At 37.5% G+C, this 18,614-nt stretch overlaps 1 protein-coding gene across 12 annotated transcripts in view; it reads right to left on the bottom strand.

Annotated features, from left to right (window-relative positions):
* LOC145999604 (uncharacterized) overlaps window positions 1–18,614 on the bottom strand; it is a 107,811-nt gene that overhangs the window by 63,490 nt on the left and 25,707 nt on the right. Inside the window, exons 4-5 of one of the 12 annotated variants that reach the window (XM_083136658.1) lie at window positions 7,182–7,641; window positions 6,226–6,256 (exon numbers count right to left, since the gene is read on the bottom strand). The exons of 8 other annotated variants lie outside the window; for them this stretch is intronic. In XM_083136658.1, the coding sequence (XP_082992784.1) occupies window positions 7,209–7,641 (433 nt within the window). In that variant the 3' untranslated portion in view covers window positions 6,226–6,256; window positions 7,182–7,208. Of the gene's footprint in view, window positions 1–5,564; window positions 6,257–7,135; window positions 7,642–11,702; window positions 12,167–18,614 lie in introns of those variants that run through there. 3 more of the 12 variants (XM_083136656.1, XM_083136657.1, XM_083136661.1) reach the window with 3 other exon arrangements.

The raw sequence follows: 18,614 nt of genomic DNA, 5'->3' as shown, positions 1-18,614 counted from the left end.
AGCTATGAGTATTGTAGCGCATTCTTTCATATCGACAATGTTACCGATAAGCGATTGGCAACAGAGGCATGTTCCACCTACAGTATTGCATTGTTTTCTTGCGAATGAAGAAAATAAAGGAAGAAATTTCCATCTTACTGAGAATAAAAACATCTCGGTGGTCTTTAAATGATGTTCCGTTTCCGCGTTAAGGAGGTTTCCGCCTTAAGCAGGTCATTTTCAGGTATAAAATCGGTCCGGTCTGGGGACTTTTTTTTCCGTATTTACAGGTTTCCTTCTTATAGAGGTTCCGGGATATGCAGTTTTTACTGTAATTGTAAGAGGCTTAGACTGCTCACCACAGTAAATATATGGACAAATACATAAAACACATGTTAGTTACACTTGCATGGGGCAATACTCTCTTACTTCCAGTGCAATGAATGTGGCCACACAGGGCTGACAGGCACAAGAGAAGGGAAAGGGAAAAGAAAACAGATGACTGTGCACTTAGTTCCCAAGCCTGTCATGGGTCTTCTCATCTTGGTTAAGCTGTATGATCACAAGCGGACTTCAAAGACCAGTAGTAAATGGTTTCATGAAAGGTTCACTTTTTAACAAATAATCAGCAGTGTTTAATGATTTTGAAATCTTTATTTCCCTCTCCTTTCATTACCCGTTCACAAAAGATAAGTATACAGGGTGTTTCCGTGACCTTGTTCCAATGCAGGGTGGATGAAGAATGACCCAAGTACCAATATGAGATAAGCAACCTCCGTCCGGAAATGCACCATTAAAAGTTATGAGCCAATACTATTTGGAGCTTTATATGACAGTGGAATACGACAACTGAAAGATGCAGTTTGCACATTTAATACAGACGTTCCTAGTGTATCGTAGCACTCTATGATGAAAACGTTACAGTAGGTGTTCAAAATGGCGGCCCCCAGTGTCGAAAGAAGCTCCGTCGTATCCCCTCGTGAGTCATTCTGACGATAAAGCAAGGATTCTTGCCAACAGGTCCTCCTCACTCAAACGATTCACGATTGGGTGCTGAGCCGGGGGACACCCTTTGCAACCGCTCCTGGCAACTATCCTTGCTGCCTGTAATATCGTCATAATGACTCTGGGGATGTTACAGCAGATGCGGCAGAGCTTCTTGTGATGTTATCGTGCTTGCATCGACGTTTGGGGCTGCCATTTTGAACACCTACTGTAACGATTTCATCGTAGAGTGTTACGATACACTGTAGTAACTTCCATATTAAATGTAAAATCTGCATCTTTCACTTACACTGACATAGCAAGCCCCCAAATAGTTTCGGCTCATAACTTTTTAAGGTACACTTCCGGACCAAAGTTCCTTGGTACTTGAGTCAGTCTCCATCATACCTGCAAGTTTGGAACAAGGTCACGGAAACACCCTGTACATCAATTCCTGATAGAAAAATGAGAACATGCTGCTGACATATTACACATACAGTACATGGAGCTAAAAAGTATTACAACATTCAATGATTATGAATAGGGCCCGGGACATTATGTCCTATAAAATTGTAAAATATGTATGTAATTATGTCATATAAATTGGAAAATATGTCATGAAAAATTACAAATATGTCAGAAAAATGCAGAAATATTTCCAGTAAAGCCAAAAATATGCACAACAGTACTCTCGAATTTTTCCCATACCCAATAGAGTAGAGTAGGGGCTGTAATGTACCGAATTTTATTTTTACTTTTGACTGATTTTTGTGAAAAGCTAAAAAGGCAAACAAATGAGAACGAAACTTCTTTACTTCCCATGCAACAATGAGAGAGAACATTTTCCCTCAATAATGTTTGCATGGCTACCAATTGACGGCAGGATAAAAAAAAGTGGGGTATTATTGTTCTGTACTAAGAAAAGACTGCACCTTTCTTCCTCCGTAATTTCCATATCCTGCCATTGACAATATGAACTATCCGTTGTGCTAAAGCTATGAAGGAAAAAATTATGAAATAACCGATTATGTGCGAGAGAATTACGCAATTATACAGAAATATGTCTTATTACAACAAAATTGAATAAATATGTTGTAAAAACGTGAAATTGGTGAAATATGTCAAAATATGCTTTGTCAAGTTTGTCTATTTCGACTGATTTTCATCAGATATGTAAAGATCTCACCCCAATATTAGATCCAAAGCCAAATGAAAAATATGTTGTAACATAAAATCCCGGGCCCTAACTATGGATTTCAAAGTTGTTATACCTTGTTAATGTTTATATTGCAAAACTGAAGATTTTTCTTGTATTATTTTAATTGTTGTTTACTAATAATTTGTCTTGAATAGATCTCATCAATTATTCTTCATATTTTTGTTAAGCATTTAACTTCTTCTTTGGTAATGAAAAATGAAGTAGAAGATGTCGCCGACAATGACTTGCATCACTAAAAGCCTTGCTGCATACTTTACAAGCATAAGGCTTCTCACCACTGTGTACTCTCAAATGTCTTTGAAGGTTGCTTTTCAGTCCGAAGCATTTGCCACACACATTGCAAACAAATTTCTTTGTTGTTCGTATTCCTAATTTGTTTGAGTAGAAGGTACTTGATGGTTGCATCATATGTTTGCGAACTCCACATTGAAGAAACCTGAAAGTGAGATACATTTTTTGACTAGTAATGATGAACATTTTGATAAGAAGTCCTGCTATGAAGAAATAAAAAAAATTGGATAATAATTTATCCATCCTATAAAATAATAAGTTGTCCAGGAATGTTTGTATGGTTAGCATAACACATTAAGATATCAGACATGCTAGATTCAAATCTGCATACAGCATCACGACATTTCAATGTGTTCATTCTGTCATCTGTTTCATCAATTTATTATTCATCCTTATAATCTAATTAAGGAAGCAGAAAGGTAACATAAAATAACTAAAAATACAAATTGCCCAGAAAACTACAAAATTAAGTCCCCTGGCCAAAAAACTTTCTCTTCTGAATTTGGGCATTATGTTTTGCATCTATTTTTTTAAGTGAGCTATTTAAAATTTTGTACCTGGATTCAATATATTCAATATTCTAATTCTGCAACCTGTGGACAGATAGCTGGCCCATAGTTCTCAACACAGTGGCATATACTCGTGTGTCAGGAGTCTCTCGAGCAAGTAAACAAAAACAAGTAACAAGTTTTCTGCATAAGTAATGATGCAAGAGGGTTTGACCAATGAATGCATGAGAGGGAAAGGGATTGAATGGAGAGGGCAATGCGACTACAGTTGCAGCAGTGCCCACTGTTTTTCTCTGCCCATTCACTTTCTTCCTTCTCTATCAAAACACGTGGCATTGCTCCATAGACTCATGGCACTTAGGATAGCTATACGTGCATGCATATTTTGCTTTTGACAAAACACGAAATATTAAACAACTCATTGTAATGTCAATTTTTCATGTTTCTGAAAAGTGTGAGGTGCATTTTCCTACCCTGTTTTGACATGAAATAATGCGAAATGAACTGCAAAATGCGAAATAGACTATTGAACATGAAATTTAGAGTTCATTTACCAACACGACACTTTCTGAAGCTTGATTTATCCTGAGAGTTATGCAATTCATGGAAAATTGATGAATCCTGCTGTAAATATTTGAGAAGCAAAAATGGACCCCTTTATACTGGAATAAACTTAATAATCTGTTAACTACTTAAATGTGCTATTAGAAGGGATATGTTTATTTTGTGTAATAAGTGCAGTTTTAAAATGAAATTTAGGATTATATTCACAGTTTTAAAACCAACATGTCATTATATATTCTGCTTTTGATCCGATTTTTCACCGCTATAAAACCGAAATTTTATTTTATTTACCACTTTCTAACCTGAAATTGATTAGGTTTCTCTACCAAAAATATGTGACCCTAGCTATACGTTCATTGACATGTATGGGATATGTTCAGTGTAGTGCTGTTCCCTGCAGAAGTAGATTGATTATCTTTTATCCCAGGACAGAATTTTTATCATACCAAATGTTATGGTTATTTTAATGTGCGTGACTTACTTAAGACATAATGTTCTGCATCCATGCAAGGTTCATCTAACATGATTAAACGTGCTTGTACCTCTATTCAAATCCAAGGAGGATATTTTTGGCAACTGTTACAAGGGGGGTTATATAATAATAATAATATAGTAACCCATGGCATAACAGCCCATAAGGGACAGTGCCCACCTCACTCCCACCTGAGGGGAGGGGAGAAGATCATCCAACCGTTACAGGGTGATGTGTGGTTGGCACGACGAACCCCCAGTTGTTGTTGCAGGTTTTCTACTACAGAATTACACAACTCGCTCGTGGCTCCCCAATTTCCTCGCGATGGTGGGTGGCCACAGGTCCTGTACACAGCCTGAAATCTCAGGAGAAATGTTTTTACACTTCCTCAGGAGACCTGCATGTGTTTTGTAGCCCAAAGCTTGCATCTTAGACTGCATGTCACGGTGCAGGACCTCTTATAGGGGGTTGCTATTTCAACATTTTAAAAAATGTATGCAGGGAAGTGGTAGTTGGTTGCTGAGCTGTTATGTCAAATGGCTACTTAAACATGATTTCCTTATAAACATATTCAGTATGTTCATGTGTGTCTAATCCAAACATCCATTACACTTCAGTCCGTGCATACATCACACAGCATGAAAACTTAATTTTTTGCCCAGTGCCTCTTACCATGCCATGAAGATACTAAGGAGCGTGGAAGTAAGGTTCCACATATTCTCAATCGGCTATAGTGGTGGTAACATGTTCAGCACCATGCTCTAACACCCCCATGGGTGAGTCCTGAACTGCTGAAGCAAAGACACAGACAGAAAAATTCCTACCTGGGATGACCCACTCAGGGTTGCCTGCATGGCAGACAGAATATAAAAAAAAGACGTTAAAAAATTTTTAACGTTAAAAACTGTACTTAATTATGCGAGTATGTTGTTCCTATTTTTCTTTATGTAGAACTACGTTTCGGAGATTAACTATCTCCTTCTTCAGGTTCGTATGAAAAAACTAGGTACTTTTAGTTCATACGAACCTGAAGAAGGAGATAGTTAATCTCCGAAACGTAGTTCTACAGAAAGAAAAATAGGAACAACATACTCGCATACGTAAGTACATTTTTTAATGTCAAAAATGTTATATATTCTGGAATTGTGAGAAATATGCACCAAACCTACAAAATGCTATGGCAGACAGGCACCCTCTGAATGGACCACCACTTCTCTGCATGCAACCTCATACAAACAAACTTTATTGTAAGTCTATAACTTAGTCTGTCACTGGGACATTTTTTCAACTAAATGCCGACAAATGTGAGGATCTGCTATTTGTTTTATTGCACCACATAGAAAAAAATATGAATATTTTTTTCACTTTTTATTATCCCTGTCCGTTGTACAGAAGTGAGGTCAATTAAACAGTTGTAACATCAGATATTGCTTATCACAAACAAGATATTACAATCTGGTAGCTGTAACCCATTAGTTACAAAACTAGACAAATTCTACAAATTGTAATGTCACATAAAAAAAGAAGTGACTAGAGAAAAATGGCAGTAATTGTAGAAAAATTCTAGTAATGCACCAGAAATGTTAACAGAATACACAGAGGTAATACAATAGCAAAACATATACTGAATCCAGTACCATATTATTTTATGTGTTGCTACAAAATTGCATTACCACAAGAGTTTACAGGCTTGGATGTCTTTTATTATCAGGAGCAGTAGTGGATTAATGTGCATTTATTAAAAATAAAAAAATAGAAAACACTCAAATGCATACTTCTCAATACAATGTTCATGGCAGGATTTATTCAGATTCAACTAAGTTTGAATGGCAACATGCAATGTGCTTTTTAAGGTTTGAACTTTGATTAAAAGCCTTGTTGCAATATTTACAGGTGTATGGCTTTATATTTTTGTGTATCAGCATGTGTCGTCTGCAATTGCTGCGATCAGAAAAGGTTTTCTTGCAAAAACCACACATAAACGGTTTCTCTTTATTTATACTTAAATTTAAATGACTTTCACAAGATTCACTTCCACTGGAGATTATGGTGAATGTTTCCGTGCATTCATTTGCTTTCCCTGCAACTATACTTTCACGAAAGGAGTTAATTTCCAAAGAATTGTTTCGGAATGGAAGCACAGAACTAGAACCTGTTGGAAGATCATTATCTCCAGAACCAGTAGCAGCTTTCATTGTTCGTGTTGTTTTATTTGAGTACAATCTTCTGGGTGATAACCTGGAAACAAGATAAATTTTATTTCACATATGAGTCCTGAGATAATCTATTTGTGTACTGAAATTTCCAGATTACATAACAGAATGTGAATGTGTTGGATATATTATTACGAAAAACAATATTTCACACTTAAAGGTGTTTTTAAGGTAAGGTTTTGTCCTGTTTGCTGCATGAAATACATAAGGGTTGTTCAATAAGTAAAGTAACAAGACCTCTCATGTCCACATTTTATCTTCTTACATTTATTGAACAGGCTTTTTCCTTTCTTCTACATAATCGAAAGCTAAGTAAAAGAAAAATGTACATTTTGCAAAAATCTCCAGGATATTTTGAGAGCACTTTGTGTATTCCATTCCACCAATATTGATAAGTTTCGAAAATATGAAGTAAATTGTATACACACACGCATGCACACACACATACACACACAACACATACAGGACCTCTCTTATGACAGTGGTAACATCATCTCGTAACCATGGGGTCCTTGGTTTGATAATTGGTGGAGGCACATAGTGGTTTCGATCCTACTTTAAACTGTAGGTTTAACTAATGTGTGTGTGTGTGTGTGTGTGTGTGTGTGTAACAACATGGGTGCATTTATCATTATGAATAAGTCCCAATATTTTGAGTAGTTCTTATGATGAACAGCATAACAAACTACCATAATAACAAAACAACCTGAAAAGTACTGAAATCTTTCTACTCTCTCTCTCTCTCACACACACACACATAAACACTGCATAGAGGTGATACAATAGCAAAACATATACTGAAGGCAGTATCATATTTTTTTTTTACTATGCATTGCTACTGAGCTTCTAAATATTCGATTACATGCCCCTGATGCCTTGATTATCAAGAGTAATTGTGGATTAACGCAGATTTATTAAAAATAAAAAATAGAAACCACTGAAATGCTTACTTCTCAATACAATGATCATGGCAGGATTCATTCAGATTCAATTAATTTTGAATGCTGAGACACAAGGTGACTTTTCAGGTGCGTGCTTTGATTAAAACTTCTGTTGCAATATTTACAGGTGTACGGCTTTAAATCTGTGTGTATCAGCATGTGTCGTCTGCAATTGCTGCGATCAGAAAATGCTTTCTTGCAAAAACCACACTTAAACGGTTTCTCTTTAATTATACTTAAACGACTTTCACAAGATTCACTTTCGCTAGAGTTTATGCCCGGTGTTTCCATGTATTCATTGGCTCTCCCTGTATCTTTTCTTTCACGAAAGGAATAGATTTCCAAAGAATTAGTTCGGAATGGAAGCAGAGAGCTTGAGCCTGTTGGAAGATCATTATCTCCAGAACCAGTAGTAGCTTTCATTGTTCGTGTTGGTTTATTTGAGTACAATCTTCTTCTAGATGATAACCTGCAAACAAGATAAATTTCATCCAATAAACTGACTATATTTATTTTCAAGTTAACTAGCATTATTAGAAAAAAAAACACAAGAATTCCACTTGTCAGTTTGGAGATAATCTAGTGAGTTTGGAGATAATATATTTGTGTACTGAAGATTTCCAGTATATAACAGAATGTAAATGTGTTGGTTAAATTATTACAAAACCCAGGTGTTTTTTAAGGCAACTTTCTGTCCTGTTTCCAACATGAAATACATGAAGGTTGTTCTATAAATAAGGTAAAAAGGCCTCTCATGTGCATATTTTGCCTTGTTCTCCTATTTATTGAACAGACTTTGTTCCTTTTCTACATAATCCTGGCATAGAGTTAATGAAAAATGAAAATTTGGCAAAATCCCCAGGATATTTCAACAGCACTTTGTGTATTCCACTCAGTCAATATTGATAACTTTTGCAAATATGCAGTAAATGTGTGCCCCTCCCATTCTTCCCCCCTACACAAACACAATTACAGAGCTAATCATTAAATGACGCTTTCAATAGTAACTGGGAATGCAATGCATTTTATTAATTTTTTATTACTAATATTTATTTATGAATATAGGGTGTTCAAATTTCAATTATAATTTTAATTGTACCTGTTTCTCTCTTTTTTGTAGGAGAAGCAGCAAGAAGTTGTGCGAGTGGGGAAGGAGGGACCTTGCGTTGAGTGAAAATGCAACGCTACACCATTGAACGTGTCTTCATAGGGAAACAGTATTACAAATGTGGGGAAAGCTGTGTACAGCTGGCAGCCGACGAGAAGAGCGCTGGCAGAAGAGGTGTGACGTACTGCCAGGCGACTCCACTCTTTCGCATGGGGGAGGTGCTCTTCCGCCAGAACTCTTCTCGTCAGCTTGACAATGACCCGCCAAGAAGAAAACAAGACTTCCTTCTCACCGACCACCCCCAACCACCCCTAAATTCTGCAAATGAACCTGACCCTCCCTTTCCCTCTGTGCCCCGTCTCCCTTCATTCAGCGATCTTCTCGTCGGCTGCCGGCTGTACAAGTTGGTCGAAAACTCCGTACCAAATATGGAAGACAAAGTTGTCCATCAAACATGCAAATCAAGAGAATATGTGCAAGTTTGAAGAAAGTGGTTCAGTGAGGGATGAAGTTAGTCGTGGTCGCTTCCAGGAAAATATTGCAGCCGTGAGTGCAAGTGTTCAAGAGGACCCAAACACATCAATTTGTCGCCTTGACCGCAATTGGACAAACACCTTATTCAACATTTTACACAAAGATTTGCATTTAAAGGTGTACAAAATACAGTTAACCCAAGAGTTGAAACCAAATGATCACACACTACGTCGTGAATTTGCAGATTGGGCCCTAGGGCAAAAAGAGGACAATGGCGAATTTTTCAACAAAATCATCTTCCCTGACGAAGACCATTTTAACCTGGGTGGATATATGAACAAACAAAACTGCCAGATATAGGGTACAGAAAATCCACGAGGAGTATTCCAGAAACCATTGCATCCACAAAAGGTAACAGTGTGGTGTGGGTTGTGGGCAGAGGGTGTGATTGGTCCATATTTCTTTGAAGAAGGTGCTACTGTCAATGGAACTCGATATCGAACGATAATTACACACTTTTTGTGGAATGCATTGGAAGCCATGGATGTTGCCACCATGTGGTTCCAACAAAACGGTGCCACTTGTCACACTGCGACCGCAACAATTGATCTTTTGCGTGAAAAGTTTGGGGGGGGGCATAATTTCACACAGGGGGGACATCAACTCGCCACCTAGATCATGTGATCTGACACCCCTAGATTTTTTTTCTGTGGGGTTATTTGAAAGAACAAGTGTATGCCAACAAACCACAAACAATGCAGGACCTTAAAGACAACATTATCGCTGCTATCCCAGCAATAGACGTGCGTTTAAGTGCAAATGTCATTGAAAATTTTGATAAAAGACTGATTGCTTGCCACAATTCCAGAGGAGGTCACTTGTCTGACATCATCATCTATTTTTAACCAGAACATGTGTTCTTTTCGTTCCAATATTAAAGTTTTCACTTTCCCATTCTTCGTGCATTTCTTTAGCAAATTAAATTAAATTAAAAGTAACATTGAAATTTAAACACCCTTTATATAATTAACAATATATAAATATTATTTAATTTAGTTACCAAATGTTGGATGGCCTGTTTCATACCTCTTCTTAACAAGACCACCACCTGATACAATTTGTGTTTTGTGATGGCATTCTCCCAACTAGTAGGCACGGTTGTGTGTATATTTAAGAGGCCGACACAGCAGTCTCTACCACGGCGCAGATACCAATTTTCGTTTCATGTCCCTCCTTCTTAGCATCGCGTGTTTTACCCTGCTCGCCCACCTTCGACATTGTTGCCAATTGTCATTCCATTCCTGGACACACTCGTGCAAACATAATTGAAAACGATTGAATAGCATTCCAGATCACGGTTCACACCATTCGACAGGGACTTTAATGTGACAATATAGCATGACGTAATGGTTGCTTCTTTTAAACAGTATCTACAACGCAGAAGGAATAACTTGGCAGTGACGTCATCTCCCACCTTCACCTCTCCTTCCAGAAGTGAAGGTTCATTCGCTAGAGCGGACGACAAGGTGACGTGCAAACAAATTGAAATCATTCCGAGAGGGGTGATGCAGGCTTGCAAACCCCCACACTGCTACGTTAGTCTTTCGAAACAAACTGCAGCTACGAGCGAGTGATTAGCAGGCTTTGTTAGTGAGGGTTTTTTTTGCTGGTTTTGTCACTGTTGTACAATGAGCAGTGGCGATGCAACAGAAATAGTTTTCAATGTGTATAAGTACTTTGATTGCGATGAAAACAAAACCACAGCTGTTCACAGAACATTTCATCACTTTAGAATTGCTCAAAAGAAAGAAATTATGTGGATGCATTAGAATTTCAACTCTTGGCTCCAGCACGTCTTCTTGTACGAATTGTATGAACGAAGCTGTCATTTTTGCTGCTTAATGCTACGTATATTGTTTTCTTTGTTAAAATTTGCATGATCTGATGGGTGACAAGTTCATAACAAAAGATAAAGCCATGCGGCTTATCGTCTGGTGGCAATATATGTACTTTTTATTATTGTTATTGTTGCGGAAGTCTGCATAGTTTGTAAATGTACAACAAAGACAGCTGACTGTTGCCCATCACAGAGAGGCAATAATGCTGCTTAAGGAGGAGTCCAATTGTCGCAGTTTAACATGTTCGCAGGGTATTACTTCTCAAACCAGTGGTAGTGTCAGTCGTGTTGTTGCAGTTGGGAGTGAACAGTTCAAATGCCACCAGGTCCATTAATGCAATGGAAAAATAAGGCATTGTTTACTTTATTTGAAACCACACAATTAATGAATCACTATGAAGAAGTCTTCTTTGCATAATTTTGGGTAATTTTACACATGTGTTAGTCCATACTTTGTGAATCCATACTTTGTGAAGTTTTAGTCCATATGTATGTACATATAAAGCCACTTGTTAGTACATATTAATCCCAGCCCTGGTTATAATGCATGGCATTTAAAACTCAACGTTAGATAGAGATCTCTAATTTCCTGTTCCTCGGTGCAATGTAGCAATTTTTCTCTGTTTCATTAGGCAACACTGGTTCTCGCGTTGTGTTGCGTAGAGCACAGCAGACTCGTGGGTCAGGCTCTACATTTTGACAATGTAAACGTGAAAAAGTTCTGGGAAACCAGAATGAAACATCACCACTAGATTAAAAACCACATCAAAAGTTGCATTTATTTAATTATTTAGTAATATGTGGCACCCAGTAATTAAATTTGATCAAATGCTTTTGGATAATATTACTAATATCGATGAACATATAAATATCACATCAGCACAGCCTAAATTATCATACTTAATAAGCATGGAGAAACTAGGAAATTTAATGTTTCAACATTTATAAATATGTAGTACTGAAATGTTACTGAAATGTTCCAGGTGCTGGTATTACCAGAAATCTGTGAGAATATCAAGTTTGTATCAATCTTCTGGGGCTAAGATTTTTTTTTACAAAACAATAAAAATGTAACATTTCTTTCAACTTATTACACATTTAATATATGTACACAGTACATTTGTTACAAAGTTTACAAATCGATTCACAGATTAATGTGCAGAACAGTTGACAGTTACTTTGTGTCTATCAAGATGATGCTTAAGCGGAAAAGTTTTGCCACAAATATTGCATTTATGAGGTCTCTCGCCACTGTGTAACTTGATATGCCGCAAGCAGGTACTTCGATATGGGAAAGTTTTATGGCAGATGGTACATCTGTAGGGTTTTTCGCCACTCTCAACTCTCAAGAATCTTAGTGTCTCCAATCTGAATGCATTAAAATCAGCATGCACACTTCCTGGGCTATATTCTTGTTGGTTAGAATAGGTCTTCTCTAGAAATGCTCGAGTAGACATTGGTTCGCTAAGCACTTTTTCACGCACTGGCTCACAATATGACAGAGAAGGTCCAACCCTGTAAATTAGATAAATTTCATTCTAAGAGGCAAAATAAAATTTGTTAAATGCACATTGCTCCCATGTCCATACGTCAAATCAATTGGATTAGAATTAACAGTTCAGAACCACTAAAAAACGCCAACAATTCAGGAATCCACTTCAAAATTGGTTGGAAATATTTTTGTTTATACGAGGGTTAAGTCATAAGTCATGGCAACTATTTTTTTTTTTTCTCGTGAACATAGGACAACACGAAAAATCTATAGGTAGATATTAAAATTGTTAGTATTAGAAATAATTCTAACAAATGAAAAAACAGAGCCTCCCCTATGGCGCTGTGGTAGCATCATCATCTTTTAATTAAGATATACGTTCGAAAGTGTATGAAATGAACCTTCGAATGAAGGCACCGGATGAAATCTGGATGCAGGAGACTCTCATAGGGAACATTGGAAAACAGTATTTTATTATGACATGAACAACAAATACACAAGACTACACTTTTTAGCAACATTCAAATTATTCACCCAGGTTATTCACTGTTCAATAGGGCATGGCATGCACACCCAGTGCTTCCCGTAGCTCTGTATGGCATTCCCGTGCATTTCTGCCACGGAGAACTGCTATTTTAACGTACGAACGTTTCCCCTGCTTCATGACCTCCATTTTCCAAAGCTGTCACTCACCGACTGAACTTGAGTGCATGTTTATTACCCCACCTTTGTTCACATACGCCATCTGGTGGCTTCTTTCAAAAGTACATTCCATACACTTTCAAAACATATATCTTAGATTTTTAGTGTTGTCCCCTGTTCGCGAGAAAAAAAAATAGTTGCCATGACTTATGAGTGACTTAACCCAAGTATCAATAAATGTGTATAATGTATCTCAACATGTTTGTAAAAAATACGTGATTTCAAAATGCCGTTTCGAAGAGAAATTAGTGCACTGAAACTGTTACGCATGACCTTTATACAAACTTGTACTTTGACATTTCTCTAAAACAAGGAAAAATCACAGATATACAATAGAATTAATGGGAGTTCAAATGTTCTAATTCCTTCAATTTACCCCTACAATGTTGTGACATTAGAAAATACAGTCAAATAAAGGAAACCCCCATGCATTAACGCATTTATGTGGTGGGCAGTGGCAATGTGCAGCTTTATGCCACAACAGACAAGAGGGTCATTGGAGCCATCACTAAACAAGGCTCAGTGTGGGAAGGAGAAGAGAGGTGGGACATTGTCCTCATCTGACTGACATCTCTGAACTGACCCTACAACTGCCATAGTTGTAGTATCAGGCTCACATAGATTTTACAGTAGGCATTGATACATGATACTTTTAACGACCTGATATATCTAGCCTTAATTTTGTGCAAAATTCTGTCATTTTGTTATTGTCTTTATGGGTAATTCATGTATCCTAGTTTTGCATATCTAAATATGCAGTTTCTTTATTAAAGGTATAATCCGTTAGTCATCCATTAAGAGAACAATTCAAGTTCTTCATACAACATTTGTCATTTTGTATTGGATCCATAGAATATTGGTTATCTGTATTGGCAGAAACTGCATGTGGATCCATCCCTATTAGAATGTAATCTCTTAATTAGTGGTACATAATCACTAGATCCATGAGAACTAACGTCATTAGGACAGAGCCAATACAAATTGGAACCAATGTCGATAGTCATACCAGCTCATGCCAATACTATTACTTGAATACTGTAACAATTAAAAAGTTATAGTTATACCTAGTCACATATTTATAATGATAAAAAAAAATAATCAGTCAAAAAAAAAACTCCACACATTTCAGGATCAAAAGCAATATATAAAATGGCATTTTGGTGTTCAAATGGTGAATAAAACCCTAAACTTGATTTTAAAACTACACTTATTACACAAATAAACATCCTGCACATTCATGTAGTTATCAGAGTATGTATTAAGTTTATTCTTGAGTAAAGGAGTTCATTGCTGCTTCTCAAATAATTACAGCAGAATTAATCAATTTTCATGAATTGCATAACTCACAGGTTAATTCAGACTTTAGAAAGTGTCGCATGGGTAAATATAAACTGTAAATTTCATGTTTAGAGTTTATTTTGCATTTTGCAGTTTATTTCGCATCATTTTGTGACAAAACATGGTAGTAAAATGCACCTCTCACCTTTCAAAAACATGAAAAATGAACGTTGCATTGTGTTATTTCACATTCCATCAAAAATGAAATATGCATGCCTCTAGTTATACCACATCAATTTACCAAAGTTTTGCTTTAAAGTGGAATACAGGTGTATATAAAGTGAATCCCCTTTTACCCATTTGTTATGCAAATAACATGTTACCAAGGTGATGTTTTATGACTTACAAGATGTTCAGATTTAACAATCCTGACATTACATTACATTGCCTCAATATGAGTGCTGTGTGTGACATGACAAACATCGATGCGAAAGTCCCAGACTCTGCTCAACACTTCAGGTGTCATTGTTTTTACAGCTTCTTCAATCTTCACTTGCAGTTTTCACAGGTCATGTGGCATAGGCAACAATAAAATCACATTGTCATAAATCTGGGGATGTTAGGAGCCATGCATCAAAGCATTACAATTTTCCTATCCAACATGCTGCGAGAACATGATTGGGGTAGACACAAACTTCTTTATGATAGCGTGGCAGTGCCACATCTTGATCACCAGTGGCGTAGCATGGACATTTCGGGTGGGAATGCCAAGTCCGAAGGAAGGGTCGGCCCTCTCTTGCTTAATAATTTACTTATGGAATTAGTCGCCACAGGTATTGTTTATTTGCCTGAAGTCAGCTGGGTTTTAAATAAAACATCATCCATGCATGTTTTAGCTAGAAAATTAGATGCCTCACTATGCCACAAATGTTTTGAACTCTGGTGTTTTATACCTTTCTGCATGACATAAGTCATTGAAAACCTATCTGAAACACAAGCGCCTCTGCACAACAGTAGACGTCATTGTTGTGGATAATCCAACTACTGATTGATTTGGTTTATTTTACTTCGCTTTTCTACCACTTTTGGCTAATTGCGAATATGAATACGAGTGATAATATTGATGAAGGGACACTGACAAAGAACACCCGTGCTCACGCCGGGATTCGAACCAGGGACCTCTGTTGTCTTGGCACACTGTGCAAAGCACTCTGACACGGAGGTGGGTGGATGATCCAAATATCGTACACTCTACTGACGTAACAGTGCCGATTAGTAATTCAGACCACTGTTTATTACATCTTGAGAATATTGATAAACATTTTAAAATAATTTTGTCCAGAGACCATTCGATGTTAAGAGTTTTCAAATGAATGCTAAACATTTCCATTGACACAATATTAAGCAGTTAGATAATGAAAAAATAATAACAATAAAAAAAAGGAATAGTTTTGCAGGTTAAGTGGCAGAGCAGCCACGGGCTGAATTTCTACCACGAGGACTTCACCAACTTATTTGACAAAAACGGTTTTAGTTTCTAACGCACATCGCTGTTCGTGCGATAAATTATACAATACAGTGGCCATTAAGAAGCGGTATATTTGAGATTGGTAAAGTTACGTCAGTCAATATTGCGTATTGTAGCATCACATAGCATGAGTTGCATGAGCGCGAAAAACCGGGTAGGAATTAGCGCTGTCGTCTGCCTCAGAAGGCAGGAAGGGTCACATGAACCAATCACGGTAGACCTCTGTTCCGTACGCTGGCGTACGAGAGAGCATTTGGGCGCGTGCTGTAGAGATCGAAGCTTTCCCTCCAGAAAGGCAGCAAGGAATATACAGTCCTTTACGCCGAACCTGCTTGGCATCCGGCCAGGAAAGGCATTGAAAAAAGATGCTAGAACGAGTGTTGAGAGTGGAGCATTGCAAGCGGATCGCGAAAAATAGCTATTATAATGCCAAGAAGGTAAAATATATATGAAATTAGTCACGTTTTACTTTATATTCACAACATTTACGCATTTTTGAAATGTTAAATCTGGGAATGCCGGGTGTACGGGCGTACTATAATGCTACGCCACTGGTGATCGCCAGAATCCTCATTCAGTTGCAGCATTAACTAGTTCTGGAGCATGTCGGCATAGCATATTCCAGTAATCGGGTTCTCAATGAAAAAGAAAGGACCGTGCACCTTTCAGTGTGAAATAGCACAGAACACATTAAACTTGGTGAATCACACTGGTGTTTAATCACAATGTGTGGATTCTCAGTACCCCACATTTGGAAATTGGGTGAAATGATGCATCTTTGCCCAACGTGAGACACTCACACATGCACAAATTAAAGCAATCCTCCTTGTGGCTCGTGAGCATTTGATGCAGTTTCAACTTATACAGGTCAATTTTCAACCATTTCCTTATCATTTCGCATTCCTTAACTGCTGCATTTGCAGTTCACGAGAGGCTTTGCACAACGACTTCTTACGGTTATGTTGAAACAAAAAAAAATAATTACGTGTAGCATTGGTAACGTTAATAAATTATTACTATGTGCACTATTAATTTCATGCCCGGCACCTCCTCCACGTTACGAGCTAAGGTTCCTGTCCCAGAGCTGGTTCCTGGAGACACAATTGGAGGCGTTAAAACCTTAGTCGTACTGGATTTCACCCTCTGTTTAGAGGGTAGGACCCGTTGACCAATGGGCAACGAGTCAGAGGTAGAGCAGTTAAATTAAAGAAACACTAATTGAATAGTTAAGTGACCGAGTTTATTTTGGCAAGCACTCCAATAGATTATTAAGAGGGAGAAATTAGGGGAGAAGGATTAGCACCATAAAGGGGTAGATATATATCTTCGGATGGGCTGGACGCTGGTCCCGCTGGCTGGCCGGAGGCGTCTCGCCTCTGGACAGGCCCTAGTTTGGGCCCCACGGCTTCTGGGCAGCCCTGTAGACAATTCTCCCTATCCGGCACTGTCGCACTCTCGCGAACCAATCTCAATCCTTCACGTGCTTATTGGCTTCCCCTCCTGAGGCAGGTTGTTAAGCCCATTTAGAGTGCTCTCGGGAGTTAGGAAATGCTTAGCGTAGGTTTTCCGGGTATGGCCGGTAACAGTACCATTTTGCAATCGACTTCCTGGTGGGTGCCTCTGTTTCTGAAGGGTGTAAAAATCTTTCTGAGCACTAGAAACACCATATCGCTTACATCTGGATACATCGGCCACGAAATACCTAAGATTTAATCATGGAATTTCCCACATAATTTTTGTGCATAATTAAATACAATTATGCATTTTACATAATTTACAGGTTAATTAAACTATGTGGAAGTGTTGCATGGCATTCTTATGGACTCCAAAAACTGTTGGCCAGAACGGGTGATTAAATTTGAACAAATATCACTTTCAGAACACGATACTTTAAATGCCAGTTCATGAAGGTAAGCCTAGATTTTTATAAAAGCTAACTTATGCATAATATTTTCCCAAAGATGACAATATTTCTTATATAAAGATGAACTTAACACAAATAATATTAAAGAGAATAAATGAGTAAAACAGTATTTTCCTTTTCTATATTTATTAACTTGGATTTATTATTACATTAATAATGAACAGATATGCAAAATATAATATTTACACAAAACACCAAGGATGTGTTTTGAGATGATGTGGTAAATGTTTTTTGAGATTATACTTAGAAGTAAAGCTTCTGTTGCAAATGCTACACTTAATAGGTCTCTTGACACTATGCATTTTTGTATGCTTTGCACAATTACTGCGATCCGTGCATAGCTTGTGGCAAAGGGTGCAAGCAAAACGTTTTTCACCACGTTCATTTCTTACAAGTTTTACATGACTCTTACTTATGTTACTTGTTTTACATGGAGAAAAGTTTCCGGGTTGAATTTGATAAGAGCAAGATTCTCCCAACACAGTTGAAAACCTGAAAATCAAACACAAATCATTATGTAAACTTTACTTTTCCTTCAGTTCATAAATTAATGTACACAGAAGGTTTCATTATCAATGCTCTTGGTGATTTGCACCAATACTACAACACTGTAACAATTCTGTAGAAACTTTTAGCAAAAAATGCAGCCTCAACCAGAACACGAACTCGGGTCTCTGGCATACTGTGCCATTGCTCTACCAACTCAGATACCGAGCAAACGCTGGTTTCACCTACTTTTTCACTGTTGGTGCTAACCCAGAGTGACCACTCTCGGACCGATTTTCAACGATAACTTTCCATAACTTCCATAACCGCCTCTCACCACACACACAAACACAGGAATATATTAACAATATATAGGGCATGTGTGATTCCAACTTATCCAAAAATTATAATTCACTTCGATTAACAATACATACAGGGTGACTTATAATTAGATGTATTCCCTGAAAGGGGTTAAAGTAGAGACAATTTGCAATAAATTTGACCATATGATACCCCGTCCGAAAATTAGTAGTTTTCGAGATAATCGAATTTC

Source organism: Lepisma saccharinum, chromosome 15, assembly GCF_977018435.1.
Source record: "Lepisma saccharinum chromosome 15, izLepSacc3.1, whole genome shotgun sequence".
NCBI lineage: Eukaryota > Metazoa > Arthropoda > Insecta > Zygentoma > Lepismatidae > Lepisma > Lepisma saccharinum.
The sequence above is the reverse complement of the archived record's forward strand: the minus strand, read 5'-3'. Positions and strand labels throughout refer to the sequence as shown.